This window comes from Mauremys mutica, chromosome 12 (genome assembly GCF_020497125.1).
Source record: "Mauremys mutica isolate MM-2020 ecotype Southern chromosome 12, ASM2049712v1, whole genome shotgun sequence".
In the NCBI taxonomy this organism is placed as follows: domain Eukaryota; kingdom Metazoa; phylum Chordata; order Testudines; family Geoemydidae; genus Mauremys; species Mauremys mutica.
Window position 1 is genome coordinate 69,474,007 of NC_059083.1, and position 19,692 is coordinate 69,493,698.

Consider the following 19,692-nt stretch of genomic DNA (forward strand, 5'->3'; position numbering starts at 1 on the left):
GGGATCACACATGGTACAAAGAGAGCCGCAGTTTAACACTAGCTTGAGAGATGAAGGAAGCTGGATGGCTGCTTGAGTTGGCGGGTGTTACTGAAAGCTTTGCTACTGTTAAAATCTGCCCTCTGACCGCTGTCAAGATGGGGCGGCTACAGTCTGTAACAGGTCAGGATGCAGCATTAGCAGCTGCCGCCTGGCTCAGAAAGCAACATGTGGTTTTCAGACACCCACATGTTGCTTCAACACTTGGCAGGAAGCGCAAATGCTCTGAGCAGAATGCACCTCAAGTAGTTATGCAAGTAGTTGCTCCTAAGGCTGCAGCAGAGGCTGGACCAGAGAGGATACATTCTCTCTCGACCTCACGCATAAATAGTAGGGCCCAATTTTAGTCATTCTGCAAAGAGAACCATCCCCCCTCCCAACAGTTTTATCATTCACTTTGCTGAGTCAGCTCCCATTACAACCTTATCATTATGCAAATAATCTTCTGTCCCCTTGAGAACCTCGGTGGGGAAAGCAGAAGTGCTGGTCCTGCTTAGGAACTGGCTGCAGTCTCAGCTCTGCAAGGCCAGGGACGCTGGACCATTTAACAGCTTCCACAGCCGGGCTTCTCTAGTGCTTGAGTTTCAGAGGTGCTGAGGGCCTGCAGCTTTCCTTGGCTTCAGAGAGAGTTGGGGGAGGGGGGAGAGAAAACAGGGACGGGGGAGGAGGGGAGATCAGGCCCCAAGCACCAGGAATAGGACTTGCGAGTTTCTAGTTCTACAGTTTATAGTCCCCATTGGTATTTTTATTGTGTTTATCATATTGATTATGAATCATTCCACTGCCCTTGAGAACTTTGATGGGGAGAGACTTTTATCAAGTTGTTACAGCTGCAGGAAATGGAGGGTCAAGTTCAAGGCCATTTGTGATTATTTAAAGAGCCAGTTCATGTAGTTTTTAAAGATTCCAAAAGGGGACTGGTGACATTTCTGGTCCTGGTGCACTAACAAAGCGTGTGAACCTAAGTTTATGAACAACCTTGCACCTATGTGCCAAGTTACATCCTGGAATAAGCTAACCCTCTCGGGCTGTGATCACACCAGTGAGACAGCTGGAGCTTCTCCCCTCCCCAACATAAGGCCAGGGGACAAGCAAAGGACGTGTTCAGCTCTTCAGGGAGTCTTGCATATCACCTCAGAGAGTGTCCCAGTTTGGACAATTCAGAGCAGAGGTTTGAGGTAAAATTTTCAAAAGCACTTCAGTGACTTCAGAATCTAAGTTCCATTGACTTTCAGTGAGAATTAGGCTCCTAAGTCACTTTTGAAAATAGGAATTGCCTCCAAGTGATGGAGGAGCCTTTTTGAAAACTATGTTTGTTCTCTTAACCAGTCTGGTCTCCCTTTTGAATTCCCATAGGCCAGGGGTCCCCAACGTGGTGCCCGCGGGCGCCATGGCGCCTGCAGGGGCATCTAAATGCGCCCGCATCCTGGCCGGCGGTGGAGCATCCGCTGAAATGCCACCGAATTTCTGCAGCGTTTCGGCAGCGACGCCTCTCGATGACATCACTTGTCGGTGGCAAGTCATCGAGAGGCATCGCCGCTGAAACGCCGCAGAAATTCGGTGGCATTTCGGCGGATGCTCCACCGCCGCCATGGTCCTTCGTCTGGCACCCGCCAGACAAAAAGGTTGGGGACCACTGCCATAGGCTGTGAGGTCTGAACTCTGCTTCAGGTTCAATATTCATCAGTTTACAAGATCAGATCTAGGAGCAAGGTCCTGATCACTTGTCCTTAGAAGTCTCATAGCCTGGTCTCACTTGGGGGGGGGGGGGGCGGGCGGAAATCGACCTAAAATATGCAACTTCATCTACAAGAATAGTATAGCTGAAGTCGATGTATTTAGGTTGACTTACCGCGGCGTCTTCACGGTGCTGAATTGACTGCTGCTGCTCCCCCATCATCCGTTTGCACCTCTCGCAGCGGCGGCGGCGTACTGGAGTGCGCTTGGGGATCCATACATCACGTCTAGACTAGACGCGATAAATCGACCCGAGAGATCGATCATTACCCGCCGATCCTGCCCATAGCACTTCTCTCAGGACTACTTTTGCACCCGTGTATCATTCAGACAGTGGCTACCTTTCAGTGGTCAGCAAAGAGGTCCATCAAGAGGGCTGGGTGAACACTTGATTTTTTTCAGTTCACTGGCAGTGCCAAGAAATAAAAGTTTGGTTCAGGTCAAACCAAATTTGAAAGAGTCCAAGAAATTTCAGCCAGTCAAAAGAGTTCATCTACTATTTGCTGAACAAAATACAGCCAGCTCTATCCACCAAGCCATCTAGCCCCACCCCAGGCCGATTTTCTAGGCCTTTGTCCAGTCACATTGGGCGTGTCCCAAGCAATGGGAGCTTCTACCATTTCTCTGTAGAATAATCCACCAGTTCTCCTCATTAGCGATGTTTCCCTCCATAGTCATTCTAAATGTTCCTTTTCTAAATGGAACCCCCTTACTCCTGAACATGCCTAAAGCCTGGATGTTTACACCCTATCACCTGGAGAGACTTTCACATTCAGATGCTATAGACAAGGGGGTCCCAAACTTGGTTTGCGGTTTCTTCAGGGTAAGTCCCTGTCAGGCCGCAAAACTCTTTGTTTACCTGAGCGTCCGCAAGTCCAGCTGCTCGCAGCTCCCAGTGGCCGCGGTTTGCCGTTCCTGGAGCTCCATTGGCAGGGAACAGTGAACCGCAGCCACTGGGAGCTGGAGCAGCTGGACCCGCAGACGCTCAGGTAAACAAAGCATCTCGCGGCCTGCCAGAGGCTTACTCTGAACAAGCCGTGAACTAAGTTTGGGAACCCCTGCTAAAGACCATCTGTTGCTGCTTGTCTTACATTGTAAGTAAAGCTCCTTGAGGCAGGGATCATCTTTTTGTTCCATGTTTGTAGACCGCCCAGCCCTGAGACTAAATAATACAGTGAGGAGCACCATAGAAATGCCTATTCATAAATATGCAAAGGTTTTTCAAAGTGCTTTCAGATCCAGCTGGAGGGGAGGAAATGTGCTGCAAGAGTCAAGGTAACAGAGCCCTCCCCCTGCCCCACTCCTGTGACCTTAGGGCTCCCTAGACCTTACACTGTGAACAGCCCCAGCCTGTCTCAGCTCCGAGTTAACACAGGGAGGAATGTTTACTCCATTCCAAGGAGTTATGGCGTTGCAGGGGAGGGGAGCCAGACGAAAGCACAAGTGTGTTTGTGGAGGGGGCTCTCAGAAGCAGAGCTCCCCATCTCTGGACTCTGCCGGCTGAATGCTCCCTAGAACAAAGTGAGCCGAGTACCTGCCAGTCAGTGCATGCCAGCCTGCCCTCCTGCCGGAACGCGCCTTGAGCTCATTAAGCACATAAAGTCAAGTCCAGCCCAATAAAGCAAATAGGACTCTGACACATGCAAATCTGGTGAGCACTACCTGGAGACTCATTAACAACCCCACAGGACCCAGAGAACTCCCCACCTCCCCTGTGCCCCAGAACACTAGCTGACAAGAGACTCTAATCAGCTGAGAAGTTAGGACAGTTAGCGGATTCTTCTTGATCCAGTGGCTGAGCCTTGAGTTGCTTCCCTCCCCACAGCCAAAGGGAGAGGAGCAATTCTCAAATCTCAGCAAATGAGGGAGGCAAGTGCCACCCAGAAATTATAGGAAGAACTCCTTTCTGTGTCCCACCCAACGCCACGCGTATCACATCATCGGGATGCCAGGGGACAGGTTTCCAAGAGATCTCAGCTTCCATTTAGGCACCTGACACAAGCGCAGAGAATTTCAACAGTACTCAGCACCCGGCAGTTTTCATTGTTCTCACTGGGGGGCGCTGGCCTCTCTTGAAAGTCTGGTCCTAGACACTGTTTAATCTTTCCTGCTGAAGCAGAGGGGGGAAGATGAGGTTCCTGGCCTTTGAATGGAGGAGATCACTGTGGAGACCCCACAGACACACCTGCAGCCAGTCAGTAATCAGCACTGAACAAATGTTGCAAGGCTAATACCTTACAGGCCAGATTTTAGCAGAGAGCCTCTAAGCCTCACTGCAGGGAGCTTCCTCCCACCAGCACTGAAAAAAAAAATTGCTGCCAGCCTCCAGCTCAGTGTTGAGCCTTCACTTCCTCTCATGCAGCTCTCTGAGGAAGAGCTCCTTTGGCAACCTGAAGGGGAATATCCACAAACAGATCTTCACTTTGCTGTCACGTGTCTAGGGTCCCATAGGCCAGCCAGGTATCAGTCCCATCCCAGGTAGGGGTAGGAGTTCCTGCTACCTGTTGAGAAACACTGACCTTCCGCTACGCTGGATGGGCCGTGGCATCTGTCCCATTTTGCAAGCATGTACTTCCCGTTTTTGGGAAGGAAGAGAAACTGCCCAAGTGTGAACTCCCTGCTCTGGGCCTGCATCACATGCCGGAGCCTCCTTTGTCAGCCATCCTGGTGACAGGAGCAGTCTCATTTCCACAAGACACAGCTAGTTCCGAGTGACTGGGCAGAGGAGGAAGAGATACTGGGAGCCCCATGCCCTGAGCTAGTGCCTGATAAAAGAGCCGTATAGATCTCAGCACACTGGCTGTGCATGTGGTCACTGATCAGATATTCCACCTCCCCCACATACATTCCCTGTGCCCTGCTAATGTCCATCTGCCTCGTGCCACGTAGATCAAGTATCTCGTGGACCCCCCTCTTCTCTCAATGCTGCTGTTTCCAGGGAGAGCTGAGCTTTCTGAACCACAGCTGGGTGTTACAGTAACTATCTCGCGGCTCGGCGTCGTTTTGACACTTACACGGGGTTTTCATCCAAGGGCCTCAAAGAGCTATGGATAATTCAGCCATACCCAGGCCTTCATGGTATGCTGAGCCACGGGCAGGGAGATCACAGCGCACAATTATTCGTCCCTTTCCCAGCTAGCGTGACATGACGCTGAAAGGACACCCCCATCCTGAAACAAGCATCAGGGGGGACCTTCCAGCTTTGGTCACTCTGCAGGGAGAGTGGGCCCTACCAGAGGTAGGTATTCGCAGGCACCACCACAGGCAGAGCTGGCTGCCTTTGGAATGGACAGACACTAAGTAATCGCACACTCAAGTTGAATGGGATTCACTCGGCGGAAGAGCCATGCCCCCAGATTTTCTTCAACAGGGTACTTTGAGGAAGATAGGGAAATAAGAGACAGAAACACTTTCTGTAAATGACTGTACGAAATCAGAGGCAGCGAGAGAACGGCCCTTAAGCATCAAAGAGAAGAGGATTTAAATACTGCTAGAGAGGCGACTACTCCCCACAAGGACCCTCGTTTGAAGCACAGTGGCAACTGAGCCCTTCTCTCCCTGCACATGGGACACTGAGGCATTACAGTCAAGTAATTACTATTGGAACCTGGCCGTGTACCTGCTCCTCCACCCAACCCATTCAAGGGTGTGGTACAGAACAAGGACAATACACCCCCACATCACAAAGAGTCTCTGCTCCGCCCTGATAAGAAGTTCCTATATTAACTAACTCCAGGTGGCATAATTTGTCTTAATACTCCATAAAATAACCCACCCATACAGCAGGCCGGAATATATGTCCGAGGAACCTTAAAGACACATATAGGGAAGGTGGCAAAACAGCTTGACAGACACCTGCTGATGGAATCTGGCAGTGCAGGCAGTTTTTCATTCCTACCATCATAATTCATTCTGACGTGTGGCTTTAACTGTCTTGGATCTAAAGCCTGAGTTGTGCCTGCATTAAGGAGGGTACAATATGTTTGTCCCAAAGCAAACAGGACTCAGAGCCGTCTAAGGTCCTGGGCACCTGGCCACGATGTAAACATCTTGTTGTCAGGACACTCAACTGATATGGTTGCTACATATTAAAGATCAGTGGTAGGGAATGCCAGATTTCTGCCCCCTACAGAAAAGAAAGGCAAACAACATCAGTTTCTTCTTTCTTCCTCTCCCAAGTGACATCAAGAGAAGATTCCCCTCATTTTAATGAGGTAGGATGAACACAAACTTTTACCCCCAGCCCAGTTTGAGGGGGGAAGTGATTCTCGCTCCCCTCAGAGGGACGGGCAAAAGCCACTTGAGCCATGTAAGAATCCCATTTGTGGGATAAGCAGTAGTACAGAACCTTGCTATCAACGAGTCTGAGCAAGAGCTGCCTGCGCCAAAAGGCCTGAAATTTTACATCCATTTGTGCAGAAGGGCATGTGACACAGTGGGGCAGATGGCCAAAGGGGAACATGTGTCCTGGCTCCAAGCTAAAGTCCAATATGGGGAACAATTAGCAGAACTATCATTCCTCAGCAGTTAACAGTAAGAATGTTAGCTCAGCAAAGGCACCAAAGTCCATCCACTCCCTTCTATCACTGTCTCCAATTATCATCTCCTTAAGAACGCCCTGCTCCTCCTCTCACACCAGCTGTTGTATCCTGTAATTGGGACATCCCTCCACAGAGTCCAAGTCTAAAGCTCCCAGAACCTTCTTCTAGGCCCCCACTGGTTGTCTTCTAGTATTAACACAACCTCTGACAGGTGACCCCCCCACCCCCACCCCGTAGACCATACTTTGAACCTGTAAATGCTCCAGAGCTCTCAAAACAGCGTTCGGGCCTGACCGTTAACTTCTGTGAGTTGAGTGGAGCTTATTTGAGACCACATCTGACCAATATGGTTATATGGTGATAGTTCAACCCTTCACTTTGAAGAGCCATTTTGTCCTATTTATATCCTCAATTGTTTGATAATTAATCCCTCTCAGCTCTGTTCTTCAGCCTGTGAGAGAGGTGGAGCCAGCAGTCTCCCAAGTGTCAATGAACCAGATGTCTCTCCTCAGACCCTTAAACACCAGTGAGCAATGCACCTGCTGTGTCAGCTATAGGATTTTATACAAGGTAAATTTATCCTGATTGGAAAGAGGGACACTGCTTCTTCCAAGATTTATTTCTCCATCCCCAGGGAAGACAACCCAGCTTTATTATTTAATAGGATCTATTGAGGAGATCCTATTAACACAGACTGGTGAAAACATACAGTATTTGTGTAACAGTGAGTGAGTGAGTGCTCTACAGCCTTAGCTAACAACCAGTTGGCTTTTAGCTCATGTTGTAGAGGTCCCCAGTTCGATCCTGCCTGCCAATGACCGGGGTCTGTTGGTGTTACATTTGCAACAATGTACATATTTTCCATTACATAAATAAATATTCATTAGGTCATGAAGCCAGGGCATCCATTAGAAGCTACTCCAAATAGGCAATGGACAATTATTCTCAGTTCCAGAGTCTCTTCCCCTCCACATCTTCTCTCTCCTGTGTTTCCATCTGTATTTCTACTAAAATATTGTAGGAGACAGACAGACATTTCTGAATTGACAAGTTTCCATATTTCAAGACTTGCAGTCAGCATGGATCAAAATTCCCCTTCCCTTTTATTCAGTTTTTATTGTTTCTATGATGGAAGCACCTAGAGGCCTGGCTCCCATTCTTCTAGGCATGGAAAAACAGAGACAGTCCCTGCCCCAAAGAGTTTACAGCCGAAGCCTTTAGTCAGATGGAGAAGCATAAAGAAACAATGAGAAGATACTGATCAGTATGAAAAAACTGTGGTCACAGCACACCAGCAGCCTGACCATTGTCAAGGTTTTTTGGGAGTTGCGGTGTTTGGTTTTGTTTCTTTAAAAATGTGCATTACAGCAGAGAAGAACTGGGAGGACAACACAGTTCTATTAGTTTTCCACCACCTCCTAACTAGCCACCAGCCACTGGTTCTTTCTGAGGAGTGCAGCAGGCAGGCAGGCATGAAGTCCACAGAGTTTTAAGAATTAGATCCTCAGCTACACGTGCCCCAACGTTAAAGGGCCCTAGACACTTACTCTGAGACCCATCTCATCCTGACAGAGGCCCTCATCTCTCTTCCCTCCTCACCAGCTAGGAGCTGCACAATACGAATGAGAGAGAGAAGCATTCAATCTTATATTGATACACGCAATAGGGTAACTTTAGTCCCATAAGCACTGAGAAGGCAATATCCCTCCCCCATGTAGTTCAACCATGACCCATATCTGTACCTTTAAGTGTAACTATACCACCCCCACTGCAACACTTGAAAAGAAAGTGGAGTCTTTTGAGAAGTAACATTATTTCAAACATCCCAACTATATCAACATGGCAAAACGGAGGCCTAGGGGTTACTAATGAGCAGGAGATGCTTAAACGAGACAAACAAAAAACACTCTTCTGTGAGAAGTAACCACTGCAGGTAAAACCAGTAACACATTTAAGAGTATTAATTGTGGGTAGAGAACGTTTCTACATTTTCCCAGTTTGTTTACTTTGTGCATTTGTACACAGTGGATTCCTGGTCCAGGACTGGGGCTCATAGGTGCTTCAGAATATTTCCATCAACACCTCTGAATAGTCATTATCACTGGTTCCCTCATATAAACAGTTTCTTCTGTTTCTGTCGCTCTTTCATATGGCTACAGAAGAATTCCTAAAACTTTTGGATGTAGGGAGGGGTTTAAACCTAAAGAAACTAGAGGAAGGTATCTGGCCTGGATTCCTCTGCCTCCCTCACTTCCTTCTCTCTCTCATTTGCCCTTTAATTACATGTCTACCTCTGCTTTCCCAACAGGAGGTGCATTTAACAAAAAACTGGAAAACGTGATTGTAAGAACTACACAAAGACAGCTTTATGGGCTTGAGATTATTAGTGTTATTTAACAGGCTAGAGTCCAAGCTGACCGCATCTCTCTAAAAGGGGCACTCGAGTTAAAACGTGAGCTAAAATAAAAGTTTGAGCGGTTTGTTTTAAACAAACCGACCAACCACAGAACTAATTTTCATGGCAACACGAATGTTCGTATTATCTCACCCCCACACACCCCAGTCATTTCCTTGCAGCATTTGCAACCCAACTATTGCTGCATTTTGTTAGTGCAAGAGAACCAGAAAGTGACATTGACTAGCAAGGAGAAGCTATAATGAAATTGACCAGTTTATCGAAGCTGCGAGAAATGCAACAGTCTAGAGTGGATCCTGGATTAAAATCAAACTCCATAGAAATTATAGGAGTCTCTCACTACCAGTAAGACAGGTCAGGCAACTTTTAAAAACAGAAGACATTTGCCCCTTTAAGCTACACACTGCTCTTCGCACTACAGTACAGAATGATACCTGGGTCTCCTTCCAGCACAGGACAGCAGAGAATACGCCTGGCAGATAGGGGGATATAGAGATGCTAGAATCTAACATGGAAATTCCCGGAGCATGCACAGATGGCACCACCCGCAGTCGTCCCCTCCACCCCAAGTTCTCTCCCCCAACAGAGAGCAGCCAGACTCTCCTGCCATGGCAGGTAGGTGCCAGCCCTACATTCAGCTGGTACACAGCAGAAGCGAATGGACTTCCTCACATTTCATAATCAAAGGTGAGGATGGAGTTATCCCCAGCTACAAGAACAGTCAGCAGAGAGTCTGAATGTGCCAGCGCATTGAGCCATCCTCTGCACAGAAACGCAATAGGGTACTTGGGGGACCACCAGAGTCAGTTACATTCAACCGGACATTCACTGCCCCCCTTGGTCCCAGACTTGTCGGAGCTCTTCCCCCTTCTGCCTAAACCCTGCCCCCCCGGTCTCCCCCACTCCCTTCTCCCCAGTACCTGCGGCTTACTCGCTGCTCTCTCCCCGCCCGCAGTTCACCACGAGCCCCAAGGGCTCGCCCTCCTCTCCCCTCCCCGGGAATGACCCAGATTTACCCGCTCCGCAGGGTGGCTCTTCTCCTCCCCGACTGGCCTCTCCGCCTGCTCCCTCGGTGCCTCCTCCTTCGGTGCCTCCTGCGGCTCCTCGTTACTTTTCTCCTCCGGCTTCTCCGGCCCCGCGGCGGGCAGCCCGTGGATCATCTCCTCCCGGCACTGGACGCCCAGCTTCTGCAGCTGCTCGTCGGTCTCCGGGTCCACCACCAGCAGGCGCACGGCGCCCAGGGCGCCTCGGATGCGGCTCACCACCTGCTGGTGACTCTCCTTCTCCACGTTCTCGCCGTTCACCTCCACCAGCCGGTCCCCGGCCCGCAGCCCCGACGTCTCGGCCGGGGAGTCCGGCTCCACCAGCCGGATGAACTGGCCCACCTTGCCCTTCTCCCCGTGCAGGTGGAAGCCGTAGCCGTTCGGCCCCTTCTCCAGGCGGCAGAGCCGGGGCAGCAGCTGCCGCTCGCTCCCCGCCCCGTCACTCATGTTCCCGGGGGAGGGTGGGAAGAGATCGGCGGCTCCGAGAGGCAGCGATCCCGGGAGCGCGAACCCGCTGCACCCCCGCGAGGCGCCGGCTCTCCGCCGCAGGTGTCCCCGGGGCGGAGTCTCGCGCGAGGGGTCCCGCGGGGAGACCGTGCACCCGGAGAGAGACCGGCCGCTGCCCGCTACGGAACGAACCGGCCACACCAACCCCCGCCCTGCTCTCCGTCCGCGCGTTCCAGAGCCTGTCACCGCCCTTTATAGCAGGGGGCGGGCTCGGGGGGGCGGTGGCGAGACGCCGGGCCAATCGGAGTTAGGCGGGGGCGGATCTTAGGAGAGATGACGCTGCCCATGAAGCCCGGGAGTGAATCCAAGCCTCGAGTAGGCGGGATTATGCAAATAGGAGGAAATAGCGTCGCTCCACCCACAACGTCTTGGCTGGCTGCTGAGCCTCCCGCCTGCAAGGAAAGTTCTCCGGAAGCAGAAGTGTCACAAAGTAGCAAGAGTGAAGAGTCTGCAGGGCAGGGAACTTCCTTCCCTCAGAGACAGGGAGTCTAAGAGGAGCAGGCGTGGGGCAACTTGAGTAACCCTCCCCGCAGCCTCACTACGAGACAGGCTCGGCTGACTCACCCTCCTTTTCCAAGGACACACCCCGAGCTGCTCACTGACAGCTCACAAGTGACTTTCTCCGAACAGCTTCTGCAGCATCGGAATCTGTTCAGTACAAGTGGTTCGGGATCTGACTGTGGTGGTGACCTCGTTGCTTGGGAGTTATGGGCTTCACATTAGGAGCTGGCTGAATTACTCCTTGCTAATCATATTAATTGCAAGTGTAGCCCCCGTTTCGATTTCAGAATGCTCTTGAACAGCTCCTGGTTCCTACTAAAATATTCGTTACTCCAGTTCACAGAAATCGTTTCGCTGAGCAACTTTCATCCCCGTGGGCTGTTCCTGAACTAACTGCTTTCATTCTGTTTTTGAGTAATTACAATCTGGGGGGTAGGCTGTTTCAGTCACATGGCATTGTTTCTGCTCTCTGATTGCATAACTGCGTTTTTTTGAATAGGAGAACAATGAGTAACAGGCATCAGGCATGAATTCCTGGAGAAAGCATCAGCCATGCTTAAATTAATGACATTTGTGCAATCTGTGAACATTTTCATGAACAAAATGACTCACCCAGGAAGCAGTCCTGATTTGTCCCAGTGCTGACCCCCAACACATCTCCTTGTCCAGCTGAAGGACACACACAGCTCGTCCATTGCAGCCCAAACCTACGCTATAATACTCTTGTTATTCCTGTCCTCTCAATGGTATCCTCATTTTGACATGGCCCAATATCCCTTAGAGATGACTGATGGCACCAAAGTCACTGAAACTGCTGCCTTTGGCAGATTTGAATGTAGGCCTCCAGAAGCAATTGAACTTGTGTATTTACTATAGCAACAGGAATCACATAAGCTGAAACAATATCAGAAGCTAGATTCCTTAGTCAAATTAGGTGGAGAGGAAGGGAGAGAAGATGAAATTACACCATGGACTTTGAGGGCACTAGTCTGTTTCTGCACATGGACTGGCAGCTTTACAGACATGGTGTTGGACTTTCCCCCCCTTTGGTAAAGGTTGTATAGGTGCAATGACATAGGCTGGGGTGGTGGGGGAGAGGTTCTTTTCTTTGGAGCACCCAGATGAGGCTGGGATCGTTAGCCTTGTGCTGTTTTCTTCTTGAAAAAAACTTCTCTCCCTCTCTCCAAATTCCAGATCTGTTTCCCCTGAGTTTCCCTTTGCAACTCTGCTAATTGGACTTTGTTCATCTATAACATGGCTTTATGGAAACAGCAAAACGTTGTGGGCTGCCCGCGGTTAGTGCTGTAAGTCAAACCCACTCCAAATAGCATCGTGAGAGGCCCTTTAGGAACCCAACATCATCTTTTTGGTAAACACTACGGATAACACTGAGTCTGGGAGCTGGATGAAGCAGCAGCTTTATTTTGTAGGCGAAAGGGGAGCAGCAGCTTTGTTACTCAAGAGACTACATTACTCAGGACATACATTTAGGAATCTAATATGGAGTGTCCTTGCTCACGAAGTCGCATTGGACTTCAATTCCTCTCTTGTTGACTGAGAAGGTAATGGAATGCAGAAATCTTGATGTAATGGACCACAGCAGTTCTCAGCATCCTCCCTCTTGGTGTCTTTGCCTGCCCATTATTCCATATTTATTTGAGTCTAAAATTTTAAAAGAGGACATTTGAAGGGACACAATCAACTTGAAAAATCCCATTCAGATCTGAAAATGCTGCAATTATTATTATAACTTGTAACCCCTGTGATCACTGTACCCAACAGTCAAATTAGACATTTCTCCCTGTTATGTTTACTTTGTGCATTTGACACCAGTTGTGTGTAGTGCGGTGTACTGTTCTGGTGATGGTGCATGCTCCGTCCCCTCCCCCAGGCACTATCAGAAGATGCTACATGTACAGCAGCAGCAGAGCTAAAACTGAAAGTGAACAGGCAGCAAGTAATAGTCTGAGCACCTTGGGTAGTTTTGCTTTTACTCTGAGGCCTGGCCAGAAATCCCCCTGAGCCTAAATAGAGAGGCAGAAAAACCCTTAACAGTTTTTTTAAAAGGATTTTAAAATGCAAATTAAATCTAGGGTTTTGTTTGTTCTGGGTCTCCCCATTTCTTTTTCATCATAGGTGAACATCATCATCTGCCGGACAGAGCTAAGGACTGCTGCAACTTCAGCTGTGTGGACACAATTAAAAATGCAAGGACAGAAGCTCCTGTGGAATAGATGGGAGCTTTAATGAACCCTTCTGCAGTTTGTTTATACAATTACTAGTATGCTTAACAGAATCACAGCAACACAGAGCTGACAATGTCACCTGGGAACTCCAGCAAAGTGGACTTCGTGCCCTACCACTGCTAGTTAAAATTGAAGCAGGATGAATGTCCGTAGGGAAGTGGATCGCCTTTCATATCATTTCACTATACAAGGCAGGTAGGCAACTGAAGAACCAATGTAGTTCTAAGGAGAGCCCTTCATGAAACACTGAGTAACTTGCAGAGTGGAAATAAAGGCCTTAGGAGGCGGCTTGGGAAGCACATCTATTATTACCTCCTTAAGGGTTATCAGCAGGGTTTAAACCTAGTACTGTCAATGCTGTAGAATGGACTTCCTCAGCTAGATGAGTAACAATATTAACTGGTGGCAGCAGCAGTAGGCTATCAAAGAAGAGGCCCAGCCACAAGAGGGAAATATAACACATGCTTTGCAAGCATGATACACGTCCTCTCCCTGAAAAGTAGTGCAAGCTGATGTATTCTTCAAACAAAAAAATGTGCTTTTCAGGAATATTTTTATAAGCCAGGAAATACAAGTCAGTGGTGGCAGGGATGGCTTTAGCGCTGTGCAGAGAGAGGGAGATGAAAATCACCAGAGCGAAGGAAAGAAACCCACCATATACCCTGCAGTTCAGGAACTGAATGACAAAGCAGAATGTGGCAGCTTTCTGAACCAATGTTTATTTTGCTGATTGGTGTCTTCATCTCCCTGGTCTCTTCCCAGTCAGGGTTTGTTTGTTTTTTTCCCTTCTTTCCAGCAGCTGCTTATTAGCTTAAGAAAGATCAAAATTTAGATTGCAAAACAGAAAAGAATTAAAAAGAAAAAAAGTCAACCAACTCTCTCTTCTTTCTTTTTTTTTTCCTTTTCTTTTTTTTTCTGCAAGCATCAGCCTAGCTACAGAAGCAATTCCATTGGTGGGAAGACAAAGGTATTTGGGGAATGCTAGACTCTGCACCATGAGACCAGCAGGGGGAGGAGGTTGGTTTTAATTTAACAGACCATGTTTACTCTTCCCAATCGCCTTTGGACTCTGAAATGTGCAGTGAAATCGTGGGGGCCAGGCAAACACACACTAGAGATTCCGGGGCTTGCACTGTACACCCTACTTTTCTAATGCCCAGCAGATATTGCAATGCAGATCCCACCCAGCAACACGCTCTCTCTTCTCTAACGATGTGAGCTGGAAATGGCTCATGCCAAGAACTAGGCGGACACATTTACTCTCCAAAATACTGAGCTTTAATTCTGTAAACTTGCAAACAACAATCCGTGAACAACAGCTGAGGCAAAGGCATCACCCTGATAACAGAGAGAAGCTCAAGAATGTGTGCCAGGGAATGGACTTGCTGGGTATAATCCTGCCACAGCAAAGATTCTCATGTGGAATGGTTCAGCGCAGTGTCATTCCATAGCATTCAGGACTTGGCAGATATACATGAACTATGTAAACAAGAAGAGAGGTCAACAAAAGTATTTGGATTTTTTTCCTATCATTGCTTTCTAGGATCCTGGCTAATGTGACAACATGGGACGCTAGGGTGACTTTGATTTTATTGACAAAGGACTTGATCCTGTTCCATCAAATTGAATGGGAGTTTTGACATTGATGCCAGTAGAAACAGGTCTAAAGAAAGGGCAAAATGAAGCATAGGGGCAGCAGTGCTGATTTAAAAACTTACACATAGGGTCTGCTCCTGCTCCCTTTAAACTCAGTGGCAAAACTCCCATTGATTTTGGAGGGGTCAAGATCAAGCCCACAAAATTCCCCGGCAAGCACGATATAAAGTGTTTGCTGATTGAGGTGTCTGAGGCATCAGTTAATTGCAGAGTGGGTTTAATCTGATACCTGACAATGACAGGAAGAAAGATTTGCATTATATACATAGACAAAAAGGAAAGGCAAACAACATTCATAGGTGGGAGTTTATAAATCTCCTGTGTTATCACCTCTGCTCTGATTCAAAGCCTTAATCTGGACCAGGAATTAGCCTCCCAGATACTGCGCTCCCTCTTCAGAGAGCTCAGCAGCACGTTACATAGACTAGCATGAGGACTTGGTGCAAGTTTAAATCCCCACATGATCCTTCCTTCTTGTGCTGAGTGCGGGGCACAGGTGCAGAGCTGAGGGTGAAATCGGTAATGCCCATCTCTGGTAAAGCACAGGGGGAGGTCACGGCCTTGCACCCTGTGAAGAAAACATTCCTGAGATTTCAAGTCAAGGGGAAACAATTAGCAGGGCCCTGTGTCCAGAGAACTGTTCAGGCTAGTGCGACGCTCTGACTGACTGGATGAGGAGAACTGTGTATAAGATGCACCAAATTCAACTACAGGAATCAAAAATCCAACATGCAAGTAATGGACAAATCAGAAAGTGACACAATCATGAAAGATCTCCCTGATGCCTCTATCATGCTGTTCTACAGGCTAACTCCCGCACCGGTTTGGCAAACGACGTTTGTGCTTCCTCTCTAGAGCATTTAATTATTAGTTAAAGCATTTCAGTGTGAAGTCAATCCTCCCATCCATGGGCTTATTAAGCATCGTCAGGGCACTGCCCTAGATGATACTAATAATTACAGGGCACTGCTGTGATGAGGCGCATGCTGCTGAAATATTTATTCCTGCAAAAGTCTGTTCTCATCTGACAAAGCATAATAGCCAATGTGACCAACTAGCGCCAATTCCTGCTAGCCCCCGTCACTGCAATGGTCCTACTGGCCTCGGTGTGAGTTAGGCCTTGTCTACACTAGGAGCATGGTACCGGTGTAGGAATACTGGTATGTTATACCAGCAAAGCGCTCCTTATGGACACAGCTCTACCAGCACGGCTGGGCTTTGTACCAGTAGAGTGAAACCACACCGCCCAAGTGAAACAAGCTACACGGGTAAAAGCACAGTTTGGCTGGTATAATTGTGTTTACGCTATAGAACTTGGCCAGCACAGCTATGCTGGTCAGGGATCACATCTCTTCCCAATATTTCTATGCTGGCAGAAGTCTGTAGTGTAGACATAGCTTTTGCTGTTCGGGGGTCAAATAAATTGACTTTCCTTATAAGTTCCAGTTCCTGGAGGGACGGCCTTTGTGGTTCTTTTAAGCATATGGACAAAAGAAATATTGGCCCAGTAACTCTAATGGGTAATTATTCCGTACCCTTATATACAACAGGCATGTGACAGGTGCTGCACACACAGACGGGACAGGTACTTGGAGAGAGTAACGCACAGCCACTCTCAGGGCCCCAATTCAGCAAAGTCAATGGGACTCACGTAAAGCATCTGCTTCAGTGCCTGGCTGACTGGGGCCACAGGAATCACACGGGGTTTGCAGCTTTCACTAGAGAAAGGAAAATGAAAACCAGACAAATGGTAAAATCATGGCAAAGGTGACACACATGGGCCATAGTCAGGAAATCTAAACTCTAAAAAAGAAGAGCTGTTGAAGTGCTGGCTCGAGAGCTTGGCAGACGGACGGTCTCTAGCTACCGACAAAAGCGCTACTGTGAGGGCAGTGGGGAGGAGCCTTCTCCCACTATCTCCCATCAATATGTCTGGGAGTAGAAGGGGAACTTGCTCTCCGTGCCTATGTGGAGCTTGGCCGCTCTGCTGGCAACTCGGTGCCAAATGCAAGGGTTATTTCTGTACTGTGCACACCCGTCTCGTAGGAACCGGCCAGAGACTCATTTTACACAGGCTACTCCCCAGAGCCAGCAGACAGTGGTAACCATCAGCGCAGCTGCCTTTCTACTGGATCCGCCTCTCACTCCAGCCAGTGGGAATCTCTCCGTGGGCTTCAGCAAGAATTCCAATGGAAGCTGAGCTGGTGGCCCAGAGGTCAAAGGCCCCGTGCCCTGTGATCAATTCCCTGAGCACTCCTGAGGAAAACCAAACCGAAGGCAGGGCCCAGATCGCTCCTTTGCCCTGTGGTTCCCTGGTGAGCTCCAGGGCCTTCACAATGCTGCGCGATCAAAGGCACCACCTGTGCTGCAATAGCCGGGCTTACGGGGGTGCAATGGGGAGAGAGATGGGACCAATTTGTGTCACAGCTTCAAGGGTATTTGAACACGCCCGGGGAGAGGCAGCAGGGGGTTGCCTTTGAGAGCACGAAACACCAGGTCGTTCAGCAATTAGGGCCTGATCCAGAGCCCAGTGAAATCAACGGGGAGACTCTCAAAGGCATCAGCGGGCTTCAGATCAGGCCCTTAATTGTCAGCAGTTTTAGTTCAACAGCACGAGGCGCAGCTCCTAGCTCCATCTGTAGGAGAGCGGCCAGGGGAGTGCAATGGCCTGAGCTGGCAGAATAAGACCTCCCCTGTCCTGGTGGCTGCCAGGAGGTGGATTCCGCAGCAAGTGGCCACAGCCTTTTTCCAAACAGGCTGGCAATGCTGGCTCCATGCTCACCCCCACCTTAGCAGCGCGGGTGCTAATGCTTTAGAAGAGGAGCAGGGCAGGGTCCAGAGCGTGTCCGTGCCATGCTGGACTTGGTCTCTCGTAAAGGATTAAATAGCAATCTAGCCTGAGATAAATATAAATAAGAGCAGATTTGAAACATTTCTTTTTAAAGTCAGAAAAATAGATAGCGATCTCCTTTCTCTCCACTACCCACGATCGGCAGCTTTCTTCCAGCATAACAGGCACTGTAATAACACTGCACACCCCAAGTCCTTTGCTTGGGACAGGCTCAGCGGCAGGAGGAGGTGGGCACACGAGACAGCCCAGCTGCAGAGGCCTGGGGGAGGTGAGCGGAATGGGGAGGGACCAGACGTCACAGGGAAAAGGTCTCCCATTCCTCTTCCTTTAGCAAACACTCCTGCTGATTTCATTCGCTGCAGGAAAACTTCACCTGCTAATGCAAGAGAGTGAGAAATGGTTCTTCCTGCTCTGTTCGCTGGCCTGGCTCTCTCAGCCTGGGGAGACTCCGGAGCAGAGATGTCCCATGGAAACTGGTCAGAAAGGTGGCGACTCTGGACTGGAAAGGTGCGGAACCCCGGCTGTGCAGCAGTGCTGACCTGGCCCAATCCAGATAGATACTGGGCCGTGGCTACGCTGCTGAGGATGACTCGGTCCCGTCCTGAAAATGGGGCACTGGATATGCTGCCAACATTGTCTTGATCCAGTCCAGATAGACACTGGGCCCTGGCTTGTTTGGAGGCCGAACCAGCCGAGTCCTGATCACTGGGGTCCTGGGCTCTGCAGGCGAGGCTGACGCAAGCCACTCCCGAGAGGCAGGGCGTTGGCTGTGCTGCCAGGAGTGACTCCTCGAAGCTTGGACTCCCACATCGTAAGATTTTCTAGTCAGGCGAAACCCAGAACTGGCCTTTATTTGGCTTCTGTTGTAACTTCCCCACAGCCACCCACACTCATGCACGTCCACACACACCCACACGCACACCCTGCCCCCTCTCAGGGCAGCTTTGCCCTTTTTCCTATTTGTAATTTATGGCTAGAAATATTTTTAGAGCATCTTCTGAAGACAGGAATCTGACCAGTTTCCTCTCCAGCCCCGCCTTGCTCTTGCATTATACCAGGCCCCTGTGCCCCAAGTCCTCCTTCCTGCCGTGCCATCCTCTTCTCTCACATGAAGGAACAGCAGCTGGACTTTTTCTTCTGTGACTCTATGTAGTCCTGAATCTGGAACCTGGGCTCGTCCGGCTGCTGCACAGCTCGCTGCTTGAGTTCTCTGAAAGAAGCACAGCGGTGACACATTGCACCAGCCACCCCTCGCCCAGCAAAAGCAGCTGTGCATCTCTGAAGAACGGCGGACGTGATGCTCTCCACCTCCCTTTCTTCCAGGGGGTGGTGATGAGAGGGTGGAACACATGGCTCAGCTCCTGGAGCAGATCTGGGCCTGTGCTCCTTCCCCCAGCAGGCAATGGATGTGCCATGGAGGTGACAACCTCAGCCCAACTCCAGCCCTCCCTGCCAGCCGATACATCTGGCCAAGTCTTAGCTAGTGTGCAGGAGGCCAAGAGCCATGTGGACGGGGAGATACTGCTCCAGCCAGGGAAGCAGCATGAATTCAGGGGAAGGTGAAACAAAACCCTACGAAGAATTGTATCTTGGAGGGCTAGGGGCTGCGGATGGGACAGATGCCTTAGCACAGGGTTAATCCCACTTGCTGGCAATGGACCTGCATGATGTAGCACTGGGATAACGTTCAAGGAGCCTTTGATCTTTCTATTTTGTGGTGGAGCTCGACTGTACCTCTGTGAATCAGTCACCAGCAGCAGCATAGCCCCCTTGCAGCCCCTTTGCCTGGCCCCTGCTGCAGCTGGCATTGCACTGGAAAGCAGTGGGGTTTTTGAAGTGCTGCTGGGAACTGGACCCACATGCCAGGGACATTAGGTGGCAATTCACAGGCCAGTGACCTGACTGTCAAAAATTAACTCTGGGCTAGAACTTGGCTCCCCAGCCTGAGAGCAGACCAAGGTCTGGGGACAAAGGAGACGAGGGACCAGATCCTCAGCCCAAGTCAACAGAACTCTGCCCCTTTATACCAGCTGAGGCTCTGGTCCAAGAGCTCTCAGGGATTCTGACGCTTTTTTATCCCACTCTAGAGGAAAGCGTCTGAGCGTTATAGACTTTGCCCACAGGAAGTGCTGGACTGGAGCAGAGCAGCAGCCCT

The 19,692-nt window shown here is 49.5% G+C and overlaps 2 protein-coding genes across 7 annotated transcripts in view; both read right to left on the reverse strand.

Moving 5' to 3' along the window:
• SLC9A3R1 (SLC9A3 regulator 1) overlaps positions 1 to 10,438 on the reverse strand; it is a 39,496-nt gene extending 29,058 nt beyond the window's left edge. Inside the window, exon 1 of the mRNA XM_044982139.1 lies at positions 9,750 to 10,438. Coding sequence (XP_044838074.1) covers positions 9,750 to 10,223 — 474 coding nt within the window. The 5' untranslated portion in view covers positions 10,224 to 10,438. The remainder of the gene's footprint in view (positions 1 to 9,749) is intronic.
• A 1,757-nt stretch (positions 10,439 to 12,195) lies between these two features.
• RAB37 (RAB37, member RAS oncogene family) overlaps positions 12,196 to 19,692 on the reverse strand; it is a 65,651-nt gene continuing 58,154 nt past the window's right edge. For 2 of the 6 annotated variants that reach the window (XM_044983035.1, XM_044983037.1), the window contains 2 exons: positions 18,646 to 18,747; positions 12,196 to 12,446 (listed from right to left, as the gene is read on the reverse strand). In XM_044983035.1, the coding sequence (XP_044838970.1) occupies positions 12,437 to 12,446; positions 18,646 to 18,747 (112 nt within the window). In that variant the 3' untranslated portion in view covers positions 12,196 to 12,436. Of the gene's footprint in view, positions 12,447 to 14,290; positions 18,748 to 19,692 lie in introns of those variants that run through there. The other 4 variants (XM_044983038.1, XM_044983036.1, XM_044983039.1 and 1 more) reach the window with 3 other exon arrangements.